Genomic DNA, 16,009 nt, shown 5'->3' on the forward strand with positions numbered 1-16,009 from the left:
GTGCGCACTTGAATGCCACATACAACATTCAGTCCCATCTTTTTCTTTCACTTCTAAACGAGTGGATGGAGTCAGAACAGGGGGATGCTGGGATGAATAAGAACACTGGTCTAATATATTCACGATGCCCCAACCAACTCATCAGAATGCACGTTTATTTCATTGGCTAGCCTCTCCCTCACTAAAATCAGTGAGATTACCATTCAGTCTGCGGGCTTCAGGGCCCATATTCATAAAGCATCTTTATTAGGAGTGCTGATCTAGGATCAGGTTCCCCTTGTTCAAGTCAAAAACTGGTCCTAGATCAGCACTCCAACTATGAGAGGCTTTATTAATATGGGCCCAGGCCTCCGAGTCAAGTGGAAGTGGTTCTTTCTCCAGCCTTTCAATGTGGAGCATATCAAATCGAGTTGGATATAGGTTTATCCGTTGGGGCGGCAGGTAGCCTAGTGGTTAGAGCATTGGGCCAGTAACCGAAAGGTTGCTAGATCGAATCCCTGAGCTGACAAGGTAAAAATCTGTCATTCTGCCCCTAAACAAGGTAGTTAACCCACTGTTCCTAGGCTGTCATTGTAAATAAGAATTTGTTCTTAACTGACTTGCCTAGTTAAATAAAATATGGATAACTGTGGTCTGTGTGTTAGGAGAGGGTGATAGGAGAGTTTATATTGTATACCTCTGTGTTAGGAGAGTTTATATTGTATACCTCTTAGTTAGGAGAGGGTGATAGGAGAGTTTATATCGTATACCTCTGTGTTAGGAGAGTTTATATCGTATACCTCTGTGATAGGAGAGTTTATATCGTATACCTCTGTGTTAGGAGAGTTTATATCGTATACCTCTGTGATAGGAGAGTTTATATCGTATACCTCTGTGTTAGGAGAGTTTATATCGTATACCTCTGTGATAGGAGAGTTTATATTGTATACCTCTGTGTTAGGAGAGTTTATATCGTATACCTCTGTGTTAGGAGAGTTTATTCGGTATAACCTCGGTGTTAGGAGAGGTATATCGTATACTCTGTGTTAGAGAGTTTATATCGTATAACCTCTGTGATAGGAGAGTTTATATCGTATACCTCTGTGATAGGAGAGTTTATATCGTATACCTCTGTGTTAGGAGAGTTTATATCGTATACCTCTGTGTTAGGAGAGTTTATATCGTATACCTCTGTTTAGGAGAGTTTATATCGTATACCTCTGTGTTAGGAGAGTTTATATCGTAACCTCTGTGTTAGGAGAGTTTATATCGTATACCTCTGTGATAGGAGAGTTTTTATATCGTATACCTCTGTGTTAGGAGAGTTTATATCGATACCTCTGTGTTAGGAGAGTTTATATCGTATACCTCTGTGTTAGGAGAGTTTATATCGTATACCTCTGTGTTTAGGAGAGTTTCAATAATGCATTATCTTGGTTGGGTTTGCTATCAGATGCCCATTGCTTCATGTTACACAATGGGTTTACTCATAACTCATCCCCCTTCTTCTGGTTTGAAGGACATGTCAAGGACATCCTTAGTACACCATATCTGCATCTCAAATGACAATCTATTCCCTATATAGTGCACTACTTTTGACCAGAGCCCTGCACTGCATAGGCAATAGGGTGCCATTTGAGATGTAGACAACAGTTGTTTTCAGCCGTGTTCGCCTGCTGCATCTTCTCTTTGTGAGAGTTGGTATGTCAGGGAGAAAGGGATGATTGCCTACAGCTCCTTGGCTACATATTTGAATTCCCTACAGTATGAAGGACTGATATCCAGACAACCAGAGTTGAGAGAAGGGGGAGTAAGATAGAAAGGAAATAAGATATAGGGAGATATTGTGTGTATCTGTCTGCATGTCTGATCCAGTCCGTTCAACAAGGACTGTTGCTTCTTGTTCCTGTCACCACTGATCCTCATTTCCTGGTGGGGGACACATTCACATTACCATTCCACAACATTTACATGATGTCATATCATAAAAGTGATCTTGTCTGTCCTGGGTCGTGTTCATTAGGACATAACGCAAACCCTTTCAAAACGTTGTGCTATAGACAAAAGAAAAGTTTCTTATTGGACATTTCCAGGTAATCCCTCCCTGTTTCAGCTGATTTTCTTGTGTTTGGTGCAAAACGAACACGACCCTGACTTCATTCCTGAGACTAAAGTATGTATTTGCTGAATTTTAAATTCATCCCATCAATACCTCAATTTCCCAAGGCTTACTTCCTCTACTCTCAAAGACATCATTATTCAGTTCAGTTTTTCATCCTCTCAGTCTACTTATCATGCAAAGGTTGGTAGATGAATATACATTGATGTCAGTAATGGATGGATTTTTGTCTGGATTATTCAACTATTTCAAGGAGGTTATTACTGCACCAGCTCTGCCTCTGTCTCTCCTGTTTCTTTCTCCCTGCTAAATGAGCTAAATGTATCCTCCGGGCGAAAGCACCTGTCACCTGACGAGGTCTAATGGCTTTAATGGGGAAAGGAGTAAAGCATTCATAACTGTTAAAAGCCTCGCTTTCCCCCTTCAAACAATGTGATTCTCTATATGATTGGCAGCTCTGGCCGATCAGTATCATGAAATGTTCGCTCGCTCAACTTATCCAAACATCAGAGCTCCACCTAGTGGCTGCTGTGGGAATGACCGTTGATTAAGCTTCACTCCTAAGATCACTGATATACATCTACATAGATAAGGTGTGGCTGAAATACAACGTCCTCATCATGGAGAACAGTTGATTATGTTCTCTCTCTTTCTCTCTCTCTCTCTCTCTCTCTAGAATGACATGCCCATCTCTTTTCTCTATCCCTCAGATCTTTGACAGCGAGCCCAAAGGGGAGGAGGAGATAGAGGTGTGCTTAGTGGATATCGCCTACGACGAGATCCCAGATCGCTACTACAAGGAGTCTGAGGTGAGGAGGTCAAAGGTTAGAAGTCAAGGGTTAGGAATCCCAAGTCACTGTTTCAGCAGCAGTGGACTTCGACAGTCACAATTCTCCATCGTTTTCCAGTACAAGTGTGTACTTGTACACTCACCGGCATGGATTTAAAACCATATGATTGGTGTAAGCATTGGCTGGCATGAGTTTCTACCATTGTTAAACCCATGTTAGAAAGTGTGGAAGTGTACTTTTTGGGAGGAGTGGGGGGGTGAGCTCTGGGTGCTAGCAACCTGGTCGTTTCACAAAGTCAGAAAAAGTGTAAGAGTCTGATAACAAAATATCTAAGATAATACAGTCTTAGAAAAACTGCACTATCTAGAACCTAAACGGGTTCTTTGGCTGACCCCATAGGAGAACCCTTTGAAGAACCCTTTTTTTGGTTCCAGATAGAACTACTTTGGTTCTAGGTTGAACCCTTCTACCTGGAACCAAAAAGGGGTTTTCTATGGGGACAGCCGAAAACCCTTTTGGAACCCTTTTTTCTAAGAGTGTATACAAATCCCCATTTCTCTCATATCTCATTTGCTCATTTCTCCTCTCAGCCCTGATGGTCAGCTAGCTGATAGTTTCATCAGAGAGAGAGACCTCTAGCTGGTCATATCTCCCCTCTCAGCCCTGAGGGTCAGCTAGCTGCTAGTTTTATCAGAGAGAGACCTCTAGCTGGTCATATCTCCCCTCTCAGCCCTGAGGGTCAGCTAGCTGCTAGTTTCATCAGAGAGAGAGACCTCTAGCTGGTCATATCTCCCCTCTCAGCCCTGAGGGTCAGCTAGCTGCTAGTTTCATCAGAGAGAGAGACCTCTAGCTGGTCATATCTCCCCTCTCAGCCCTGAGGGTCAGCTAGCTGCTAGTTTTATCAGAGAGAGACCTCTAGCTGGTCATATCTCCCCTCTCAGCCCTGATGGTCAGCTAGCTGATAGTTTCATCAGAGAGAGAGACCTCTAGCTGGTCATATCTCCCCTCTCAGCCCTGAGGGTCAGCTAGCTGCTAGTTTTATCAGAGAGAGACCTCTAGCTGGTCATATCTCCCCTCTCAGCCCTGAGGGTCAGCTAGCTGCTAGTTTCATCAGAGAGAGAGACCTCTAGCTGGTCTTGGCTGCCATTAACCATGTTCACTGCTGTGTCCCTGCTCTCCTACACGTTCCATTCTTTTCTCTTCATAGGCCTCAGGGAGGTTTGATGTAGGGATGGATGGAGGGAAGGGGGTGGAGGAATGGAGGAATACACGGCGTTATCTTCCTCAAACAGCCTCTTAAAGCTTCTCACTCCTCTGATCACCAACTGGCTATCTGCCTCTCCATACGTGTGTGTGTGTAGGGGGGGGGGGCTCTAATACCATGTCTGTTATTAGAGTCAGGGGGACAGCAATGGATCTGTCTTTTATGTTTGACCAAAGGACGGGGATTGATGCCCTAGCCACCAGATGCTTTTTCCTGGAATACAATACAATGTCAACCAGCCTATTTAAGTATATTTGATTTGATCTGAGCCATTTTTAGATCCCTGATACCTGCTGTGTTCAGGAGAGCAGAGACTTAGTCTTATATGTTGCCAACTGCAGTAACGTTTCACTTGTCATTGTTCAAATGTAAGTACAAAGAGATGATTTTGACAGATGGTCATACTATTACATTAAGCTAGGGCTGCACAATTCTGGTAAATTTCCACAAATTCTCATATTTTCCAGAAATCCTGGTTGGAATATTCCTGGAATCAGGAGGGAATAAACAAATAAATTGGAATATTCCAACCAGGATTTACAGAAACCTGGGAATTTTGGGAAAGTTGCTGGAATTTTGCAACCCAAATTCACATTATACCAGAACAATGATATACAGTTGAAGTCGGTAGTTTACATACACCTTAGCCAAATACATTTAAACTCAGTTTTTCACAATGACATTTAATCCTAATAAAAATTCCCTTTCTTACGTCAGATAGGATCATCATTTTATTTTAAGAATGTGAAATGTCAGAATAATAGTAGAGAGAATGATTTATTTCATCACATTCCCAGTGGGTCAGAAGTTTACATACACTCCATTAGTATTTGGTAGCATTGCCTTTAAATTGTTTAACTTGGGTCAAACGTTTCAGGCATCCTTCCACAAGCTTCCCACAATAAGTTGGGTGAATTTTGGCCCATTCCTCCTGACAGGGCTGGTGTAACTGAGTCAGGTTTGTAGGCCTTCTTGCCCACACACGCTTTTTCAGTTCTGCTCACACATTTTATATAGGATTGAGTTCAGGGCTTTGTGATGGCCACTCCAATACCTTGACTTTGTTGTCCTTAAGCCATTTTGCCACAACTTTGTAAGTATACTTGGGGTCATTGTCCATTTGGAAGACCCATTTGCAACCAAGCTTTAACTTCTTGACTGATGTCTTGAGATGTTGCTTCAATATATCCACATAATTTTCCTTTCTCATGATGACAACCTGCTAGGTTAATTATCCTATCCTGCTGCATAAGTTCTCCTAACCTGCTACATAAAGTCAATTCTGTTCGTAACTGTATACCATCTAGTCCCAGAGTTCTCTCCTGGTAAGGTCACATGATCAAGAAGCACCTGAAAAGCAGACTGTGCACATAACATAGCTTATACACCCCACCCCACCCCCCTCCACACACACACACACACTCACCTCTGACCCAACCTAACCAAACGTTATAACGCGTCTCATCTGCAATCACGTAAAGTGCCTCCAGTTTTCTCGTGTGTGTGTGTGTTTCTGTGTGTGTGCGTGTTTCTATGTGTGTGTGTCTTTCTGTGTGCATGCGTGTGAGACGCATCCCTTCTCACCATCCCAACACCGAGACACCTGACCTTGCTAATGAGCATTACAGTATAATGAGTCCCCAGGGAAGTGCGATTAATTCATGCGTAATGGGTACTGTTTGTAATGAGAACCCGCCCCAGCGGGCTGCTCCAGGCTGAGCTCTCCATGAGACTTGTACCCACCTGGTACCTACCATCCATTCTGCTGGACTGCTGGACAAAGAAACATGGTTCATTCATACTTGTCAGGATGTTTACTGCAAAACTCATTGGGTCAGGAATTGAATTGCATTCCTGTATAGAGACAAAACAATGAGGTGAGACAGTGGCACTAAGCCCATGAGGTATGTGAAAGTTATATTCTTCAATGTCACTATGTCAAAAGATGTCCAACATTGGATGTACCAATCCCGGTCTGTAGCTTTAATACTGTCCATACTGTGTTTCCATGGTTCCCTGTAGGACTTGCGGTACTTTAAATCAGAGAAGACAGACCGGGGTGTTCTGCAGGAGGGCTGGATCGACAACCAGGAACCCATCATGTGCTCCTACAAACTGGTGACAGTCAAGTTCGAGGTGTGGGGTCTTCAGACACGGGTGGAGCAGTTTGTACACAAGGTCAGTCCAGTTATGTCCACCCACCATTTCTGTATTCACACACACAATTCAATTTAGCCCCCTCCACCCCTACCTATACCCCTGTTCCCCCTCTGAGCTGTCCCTCTCCTTGCCTAAGGGTCTCTTTCCCTAACATCACACACACAGCATTACTCATACAGGGACACACATGGCTAACATTAACTGGTGGAAGAAAGACAGAGAACAACTCTTAAAGTTCATCCTCTCTGACTCATCCTCTCTGACTCACTAAGTCTTCTAACCTCCTTTCCTCTCTGACTCATCCTCTCTGACTCACTAAGTCTTCTAACCTCCTTTCCTCTCTGACTCATCCTCTCTGACTCACTAAGTCTTCTAACCTCCTTTCCTCTCTGACTCATCCTCTCTGACTCACTAAGTCTTCTAACCTCCTTTCCTCTCTGACTCATCCTCTCTGACTCACTAAGTCTTCTAACCTCCTTTCCTCTCTGACTCATCCTCTCTCACTCACTAAATCTTCTAACCTCCTTTCCTCTCTGACTCATCCTCTCTGACTCACTAAGTCTTCTAGCTTCCTTTCCTCTCTGACTCATCCTCTCTGACTCACTAAGTCTTCTAGCTTCCTTTCCTCTCTGACTCACCTGTCCTCTCACTAAGTCTTCTAGCTTATTTTCCTCTCTGACTCACTAAGTCTTCTAGCTTCCTTTCCTCTCTGACTCATCTGTCCTCTCACTAAGTCTTCTACCTTCCTTTCCTCTCTGACGCACCTGTCCTCTCACTAAGTCTTCTAGCTTCCTTTCCTCTCTGACTCACCTGTCCTCTCACTAAGTCTTCTAACCTCCTTTCCTCTCTGACTCACTAAGTCTTCTAACCTCCTTTCCTCTCTGACTCACTAAGTCTTCTAACTTCCTTTCCTCTCTGACTCACCTGTCCTCTCACTAAGTCTTCTAGCTTCCTTTCCTCTCTGACTCATCTGTCCTCTCACTAAGTCTTCTACCTTCCTTTCCTCTCTGACTCACCTGTCCTCTCACTAAGTCTTCTAGCTTCCTTTCCTCTCTGATGCACCTGTCCTCTCACTAAGTCTTCTAACTTCCTTTCCTCTCTGACTCACCTGTCCTCTCACTAAGTCTTCTAACCTCCTTTCCTCTCTGACCCACTAAGTCTTCTAACCTCCTTTCCTCTCTGACTCACTAAGTCTTCTAACTTCCTTTCCTCTCTGACTCACCTGTCCTCTCACTAAGTCTTTTAGCTTCCTTTCCTCTCTGACTCACCTGTCCTCTCACTAAGTCTTCTAACCTCCTTTCCTGTCCACCCTTCTTTCTCCCTCCCTCCCTCCCTCCCTCCCTCCCTCCCTCCCTCCCTCCCTCCCTCCCTCCCTCCCTCCCTCCCTCCCTCCCTCCCTCCCTCCCTCCCTCCCTCCCTCCCTCCCTCCCTCACTCACTCACTCACTCACTCACTCACTCACTCACTCCTCACTCACTCACTCACTCACTCACTCACTCACTCACTCACTCCCTCTCTTTCTCACTCTCCCTCTTTACCTTCCTTGTCCTTCTCTCTCCATCCTCAGGTTATCCGTGACGTCCTGCTCCTAGGACACAGACAAGCCTTTGCCTGGGTGGATGAGTGGATTGGTGAGTTTGCATCTTGTCTCTGTCCCAGTTAGTTGACATGTACGCTCAGATGTGAGCTAGCTTGTTTATACTGTGTGTATGTATATATTATTATTATTATTACATTTTTTAAATGTATATTTCATAGTATTTGTATTTTAGTGAGTAAGAAGATGGAGAGGGAGGGAGATGCAGACTAGTGCTGGGGCCAGGATTCTTACCCACACTGAGGGGTGACGTGTATGTGCTGCAGTGGCCCAGTTACCTGCTAGACCAGCCTCTGGCGCATAACCACTATCTACTTCTATGTGACCATGATCTTCACTCTGCCTAATGTAGGACCTGGGCCATGGCACAAAGCACTGCTACTATCTATTATCTGTATATTTGAGTTTGTGTTCATTTGTCTGTTTCCTGAAAGCTATCTCAAAATGTCAGTAACTCATCTATACAAGCATTGATTTGTGTTAATAACCATTATTTTGTATGAGGTTTTTAGTCTGAGAATTTCTTGTCTTCAGTGTTTCATTGATTTACTTCACTGTTTCAACATGAGCAAACGGCTTATAAAATGGATCTGTGTGGCCAGGATGGTCAAACACAAGGTACACTGCAACAAGACCTGAGTTCAACACTACAGTGTTTCAAATAGCTTAAGCGGTTGCTTTAACCTGCCTGGAGGGCCAGGTGGGCGGGGTTTGTATTTCCAATACTGTTTTATTAGTTCCAATGCAACAGGCCAGCTCAATCAACCACAGCTTCACTATTTCAAATAATTTCTAACGGTATTTGAATGCAGATTTGACTGAAACTACACTTCTCACCCTGTTGTTACATTTGTTAGCAGCCTTTTATTTTAGGAAAAAAGACAATTGATAGGCCAGACCACTCTTTTGTACATTTTGAATTATGTACTTAACTTGTTTGTGAAAAGCTGACGCATCACGATTCTCATGGAGAAGGAACATAAACATTCTTAATTATAACAATAATGATTCATTATTGATTGATTCAGTATTTATAAATGTTATTTTTAATCCCAGGCCCCAGTCCCAGTCCCGTCAATGTAAATAAGAATTTGTTCTTAACTGACTTGCCTAGTTAAATAAAGGTTCATAAAAATATATATATAAAGCCCATTTCTCACAACCAATACGCTTTCTCGCTGACCTTCATCAGAGAAGCTCCCACTTGAGATGTATCCACTGCAAGATAATGATTCAGAGAGTCTGCACACAGGTACAGAGAGCACTTGACTACTGTATGGGTCATAAGATGAGAGAACGTGACAGTATGCCAAGAGTCAGTAGCTATTTTATTTGGGACTTACGGAGCCTGGCTTTAACGATAGAGGAACATTTAAGACCACAGAGCCTCTGCTCTTTATCCCTATTCACATACAACATGAACTAGTATACAGTACATAATTAGCACAGTAGATACACTATAGCCTTAGGTCAATCTAGATTGCATTGTTCCCCTTCCTCCAAGAGCTGTGGGAGAGTCAGTGAAAGTGGCTGTATCACTGGAGGCCACTGAGGGGAGGACGGCTCATAATAGTGGCTGGAACGGAATGAATGGAATGCATCAAACACATTTGATACAATACCACCAATTCTACTCCAGTCATTACCACAAGCCTGTCCTCCCCAATTAAGGTGGCACCAACCTCCTGTGGGCTGTATATCATCTGGGTCATATTAATTTAGCACCAAACAGAAGAAAATCAACTGAATCAGAGGGACTACCTGTTCAATAAGAAAAACAAGTTTTGATTTTCTGTTGCAAAACATTTTCAAACGTTGTGTGCCCTAAACGAACACGGCCCTGTTGTCCAGCAGTGGTCCTTCCCTCCATCCTTGCATTGTGGTTTTCCACAGCCTACATTACTAAGGCTTGTCAAATAATATTCCTGAGAGCGTGTATCTTATACCATAAACCACCACTATATCAAACCACCCTGTGTCCACCCACTAATGCGCTGCTCCACTTCACATTAAAGGCCCAGTGCAGTCAAAAATGTGATTTTCTGTGTTTTATATTTATTTCCACACTACACTCTTACAAAAAAAGGGTTCCAAAAGGGTTCTTCAGTTGTCCCCATAGGAGAACCCTTTTTGGTTCCAGGTACAACCTGTTTTGGTTCTAGATAGAACCATTTTTGTTTACATGTAGAAAGGAACCAAAAGAGTTTTACTTGCAACCAAAAAGTGTTCTTCAAAGGGTTCTCCTATGGGGACAGCCGAAGAACCCTGTAAGGTTTTATATAGCATCTTTTTTTCCAAGAGTGTATGAGGTTGAAATAATACTGATAAATTCTGAACATTATGATAATTCCCTTTTAGTGTTGGAGCTATCTAAAATGTCAGCCTGTTTTGATGGGATGGAGTTTTGGCCTGCCTGGTGACATCACCAGGTGGTAAATTAGTTCATAGACTGATAAGAAAGAGTTCCAAACCTCTCTGCCAATAACAGCTGTTTTTTCTCCCATCTCAGACCACTCCCAGACAGTCCTATAAACATTATTGCTTGAGAAATTGTTCTTTGCTAAGATACAATGTTTGTTTCTATTTTACCATTTTAATTGAAATCAATCACAGTAAGGTACTTAATTGTTCCCCCAAAATGATTTGATATTAAGATAAAAAAATGTCTGCATTGGGCCTTTAACCTATATCCATACCTGCCCAGTACGTACTCTATCTCACCAAGGGGCTGCTTTCCCAGAGCCAGGTAAAGTCTTTGATTTAAATACTTCTCAAATGAGAATCTCAATTGAAAGTGCAAGTGTTTGTCACTAATGGTTAACTACCCGCAGACTACGCCGACTTCCTCAGCTCTTTATGGTTGTGACCACCTGACCTCTTGCCGACCCTTCCCATAAGACCTCCTCCTGCACCAAGTGCCCTAGCTAGCTAACAGGTGGCGTGGTGGTGGTCTGGAACATCTCCACAGATATAACTTGGGATGATGTGCAGGAGTACCAGAAACACGTACATTAGAGTTGGCCATGTCCAACAACCACAGCATAACACAGCATAAACTCACCTGCCACCCACCACCATCACTGGACATGGTAGAGAGCCTTGTGACAGCCAGCCGTATGTCTTCACTCTTCCTTCACTGTTCCTCTATCTGCTGGTGACTCATCTCCCTCTTCCTCTCTGACTCATTTCATGTCATCCATTCAAACGCACTCAAACGTTCATGCATTGTCATTGACTGAATCAAATTTCATGCTTTGTTTGTCCTACCGGAACAGCACAGAACACGTGTACGGACCCAAACACACACACACACACACACACACACACACACATACACACACACACACACAAGTGAGCAAGTCACTGTTAGCATTTCACTGTTAGTCTACACATGTTTTTTACAAAGCATGTATTTTATTTTATTTTATTTTATTATTTTATTTGACACACTCACACACGTACACACACACACACACACACACTTGTGAGCGAGGATGATGACTGTGTTACTGTCTCCTTTGGAACACACACAACTGATTATGAATTCAGATTTGTGTTCAGAGCAGGGAACATCCTTTCATGTATTGCTTGTATTCATCTCCAAGAGCCTTTGAAATGGAAGCTCTTTTAAATGCAACAGGTGAAGTCAGATACGTATTTACTGTATAATGTAATTGTGTTATTACACTACAATGCTAAGACATACAGTAGATGTCATGGGGTTGAAATATATCCCTCTCTCTCCCCCCTGAAGAAATGACCATGGACGAGGTGAGAGAGTACGAGCGGGCCACCCAGGAGGCCACCAACCGTAAGATCGGCCCCTTCCCCCCATCCATCTCCATCACCGAGACCCCCTTGGCCTCAGTGGCCCGCAACGGGCCCTCCAGCGCCCCCTCCACCCCCCTCTCCACGGAGCCTCCAGAGTACCTCTCCGTGCCCAAGGACCGACCCAGGAAGAAGTCAGCCCCAGAGACCTTGACCCTCCCCGATCCCAATCGCAGGGACTCAGGCTTCAGGCTGGCTAGCATCTTCTCCTGGGGCTCAACCCCTAGCCCCCAGCCTGAATGAGAGGGGGACCCATAGGTGTGGTATACACCTATCTACATTCAGGGAGTGGCCATTTTGTCCCCTAGACAACTTATGTAAAAGGGAGTGTTGTTCACAGACCTCCTGTAACTTGGTGGTGTGGTAAACGCCTCTCCACAGACAGTTGCTGGTATCACCCTGAAGCCAGCCACTGTCACCAACTAACTGTGTCTTGGTCTGCTTTTGCAGAGAGAGAGTCAGTCTGATCACCACGCAACACTTGGAGAGGAGTCTCAAGGCACACACCAAATACATGTACGTGCAAACACACACTCACGCACGCACACACACACACACACACACACACACACACACACACACACACACACACACACACACACACACACACACACACTGAGTGTCTTTTAAAAACCTCTTGAACCTCTCCATTGGTCCCATTAAAACACAGCAACCAGCACCATCTACCAGCCAGAAAGCTCATGTGGAGGTCAATTATAGTCTGATTTAATTTAGTTCACATTCCTCTGAATACTTTGCTTCTCTTCAGTGTCTCAGTCCTCTTTCATCTCAGTTGATACTGTATCTCAGGGTTTGTTACCTAGATACACAGAGATCTGATAAATAGACTCTTCAATCAACACACTCAATCTTTCTTCATATGGATATAAATGTGTGGGATGATCAAACTCATTTCCTCCTCTCTCCTTGCAGTCAAGCCCTCTTATTGGTTGGAAATTGACGCCATGTAATTTCAGATGTAATTGTGTGTTGGTTGTTATTCATGGTTTGTTGTAGGTCGCTGTGAACAGAGTAAAACAGTGGATTTCAGGAGAGTGTTATTTTATCCTGTTTTGTTTTGTAAATATGTATATTTAAGAGTTATCTATTGTAAAAATGCTGAATTCATTGATGTCTTTCAATGCTATGGAATTGCTGTAATCTCTGCATTGGAGAGAGAGAGAAAGAGGTCTGTGTAGAGCTCTAAAGTGGAGGCGTTCTCTTTCTGAATCTGAATTCTGTTGGTATGGTTTTGTTGGCCATGGTGCCCTTTTAAAGACATATAGAAAAATGCATGGTCTGAATATCCAGCCTCTGCTTTTCTTTTAAACTGGGGAGAAAATGTACCTTTGAAATGTCTGTCTTCTATACGGTATGGGGCTTTTCCTTTGCTTGTTACAGACTACGACAGGACAAAACATCTGATCAATGTTGTGATTTGGCTTTTTGATTTAAGTCATGAATTTGCAATCATGTTGTTGTTGTGTTTTATATCAAATCAATAAATTAAATATTGCTCAAACATCTGGTGTCATTCATATAAACTAAATGACAATACGTGGGGGAATTGTGATATCTGTAGTTCATCAGTTTCTTGTTTAGTTTATTAAACTGAAGTGACACATGGGTTAGGTTAGTAGGGTCAACTTGTGACTTACAGTCACTGGATGCTTATTGTACGTTGGGGTAGGGTCCTTGCTATAGCTTTTTTACAACCAACCTACATTGTTTATGTAAATAGCATGTTGTGGAAGGGTCCAGACACTTTTTATGTGATTTCACTTGTTTTTGAGAAACTTCCCCCCAACCAATGGTTCATTTCCTGATCCTAGTTGTGCACTATGGGGGCTCTGAAACAGCATGAACAAAGGTGGGGAAACACTTTTAGAAACAGAAAAGCTTTAAGTATAGTAATGCAAGTCTTCACTTGTTGTACACATTACATTGTGTTATTTCTTACTTCCGCAACGTTATATTCCATTTAGTTGAGACTCGAGTGATACCTCTCCGTCCATTCTACATGGAACTTCCAAAACAAAAGAAACATGAGTAAATGAGGAATACAAAGTATATTGAAAGCAGGAAGCACCACACAGGAAGTTCCAGACACTTGTAGAATCTATGCTAAGGCACAGTTAAGCTGTTCTGGCTCATGGTGGCCCAACACCCTATTAAGACACTTTATGTTGGTGTTTCCTTTATTTCGTCAGTTACCTGTAGCAGCAGGCTACACAGAGAATGGTACAGCTGGATTGGGGAAGCAGCTCGAGTCGCAATGAATGGAATATAAAGTCCGGAATGACACAATTTCATGCTATACTAACAGCGTTTTTGTTTCTAAAAGGATGTATTTGGGTGTTTTTGGAGCATTTGTTCATGTTTTTTCAGTGCCACCGTACTGCAAAACAAGGATGAGGAGGTATGAGAGTGTAAAGTTCCTTGGCGTCCACATCACCAACAAACTAACATGGTCCAAGCACACCAAGACAGTCGTGACGAGGGCACGACAAAACCTATTCCCCCTCAGGAGACTGAAAAGATTTGCCATGGGTCCTCAGATCCTCAAAAGGCTCTACAGCTGAACCATGGTTGCATCACTGCCTGGTATGGCAACTGCTCAGCCTCCGACCGCAAGGCACTACAGAGGGTACTGCGAACGGCCCAGTACATCACCGGGGCCAAGCTTCCTGCCATCCAGGACCTCTATACCAGGCGGTGTCAGAGGAAGGCCCTAAAAATTGTCAAAGACTCCAGCTAGGCTAGTCATAGACTGTTCTCTCTGCTACCGCACGGCAAGCGATACTGGAGCACCAAGTCTAGGTCCAAGAGGCTTCTAAACAGCTTCTACCCCCCAAGCCATAAGACTCCTGAACATCTAATCAAATGGTCACCCAGACTATTTGCATTGCCGCCCCCCTTTTACACCGCTGCTACTCTCTGTTGTTATCATCTATGTATAGTCACTTTAATAACTCTACCTACATGTACATATTACCTCAACTAACCAGTGCCCCCTGCAAATTGACTCTGTACCGGTACCCCCCTGTATATAGTCTTGCTATTGTTATTTTACTGCTGCTCTTTAATTATTTGTTACTTATATTTATTATTCTTATCCATATATTTTTTAACTGCGTTGTTGGTTAGAGGCTCGTAAGTAAACTTTTCACTGTAATACCTGTTGTATTTGGCGCATGTGACTAATACAATTTAATTTGATTTGATGAAGTGTTAATGTCAAATGCACAAGTAATGCCCAATAATGCAGTAATCAATAAGAATAATACAAAAAATAACAATGTAGAACAAAAACACAAGAAATAAAAATTAAAAAACGAGAAAGTTAGTAAGTATACTATATACAGGGTCAGTTCCAGTACCATATTTACAATGTGCAGGGGTACTGGAGTGACAGAGGTAGATAAAGTATTGTTTTGAAACAGGCAGGAAGCAGGTCTCGAACCCTCAACCTTCTAGCCCGAAGTCCAGCGTGCTATTGACTGAGCAGCATGCTCAAGTGGGAGCGTGGATATCCGTGCATATAAACCCAGGGTTGTTACACAACTCCTTCCATTTAAAGAGCGCGTCCTCGTTTTAGCTTGTGACTCAACGTCTTATAGGAACGCGCTCACTGGCCAAGCACACGCAAGTTCGTGGATGCAAGGACCGATCCCACTTCTGACACCAATGTAATGAAACAGGCAGGGAGCAGGTCTCGAACCCTCAACCTTCTAGCCCGAAGTCCAGCTCTTATAAAGACTTATATCCGCGCTTATAAAGCCAGGGTCATTACAGTATGTGTTTATTATTTATTGAACTAGGCAAGTCAATTAAGAGCAAATTGTTATTTACAATGACAGCCTACCCCAGCCAAAATAGACGACGCTGGGCCACTTGTGCACCGCCCTGCAGGTCTCCCTATCACGGACGGTTTTGATACAGCCCAGGATCGAACCAGGGTCTGCAGTGACACCTCTCGCACTGCAGTGCATTAGACTGCTGGGCCACTCAGGAGCCCACATATAGGGATAACGTGACTAGGCATCAGGATTTATGGTAAACAGATTAGCAGCAGCAGCGTATATGATGATTGTAGGCCTATGTGAGTGGGTGTGTGTAGGGCCCTGTGAGTGTGCATAGAGACAGTGCAACAATATAAAATGAATGAATCACTGGTTGCGTTAGGTTTCTCAGAAACATTCAATTTACATCAAAATTAGAGATTTGGTTGTAAAAAAAGCCTAACTGCTCCCAAGGTTAGGGTTTACAGT

General features: G+C 43.3%; 1 protein-coding gene across 1 annotated transcript; it reads left to right on the plus strand.

The window, feature by feature from the left end:
* The first annotated feature begins 1,394 nt into the window (after positions 1-1,394).
* On the plus strand, positions 1,395-13,260 carry LOC116369305 (cytoplasmic phosphatidylinositol transfer protein 1). The gene is made up of 4 exons (XM_031819432.1): positions 1,395-2,907; positions 6,176-6,331; positions 7,881-7,944; positions 11,665-13,260. The coding sequence occupies exons 1-4, from the start codon at positions 2,776-2,778 to the stop codon at positions 11,979-11,981; spliced, it is 669 nt and encodes a 222-aa protein (XP_031675292.1). The 5' UTR covers positions 1,395-2,775; the 3' UTR covers positions 11,982-13,260.
* Positions 13,261-16,009: the final 2,749 nt, after the last annotated feature.

The sequence above is a fragment of the Oncorhynchus kisutch genome, unplaced genomic scaffold (genome assembly GCF_002021735.2).
Source record: "Oncorhynchus kisutch isolate 150728-3 unplaced genomic scaffold, Okis_V2 scaffold2150, whole genome shotgun sequence".
NCBI lineage: Eukaryota > Metazoa > Chordata > Actinopteri > Salmoniformes > Salmonidae > Oncorhynchus > Oncorhynchus kisutch.

Excerpts from the sequence above, each read along its gene's own strand:
- LOC116369305 (XM_031819432.1), top strand. The coding sequence starts at position 2,776 with ATGACATGCCCATCTCTTTTCTCTATCCCTCAGATCTTTGACAGCGAG. Across the intron at positions 2,908-6,175 it reads GCTACTACAAGGAGTCTGAG|GACTTGCGGTACTTTAAATC; the intron begins GTGAGGAGGTCA and ends GGTTCCCTGTAG. Across the intron at positions 6,332-7,880 it reads TGGAGCAGTTTGTACACAAG|GTTATCCGTGACGTCCTGCT; the intron begins GTCAGTCCAGTT and ends CTCCATCCTCAG.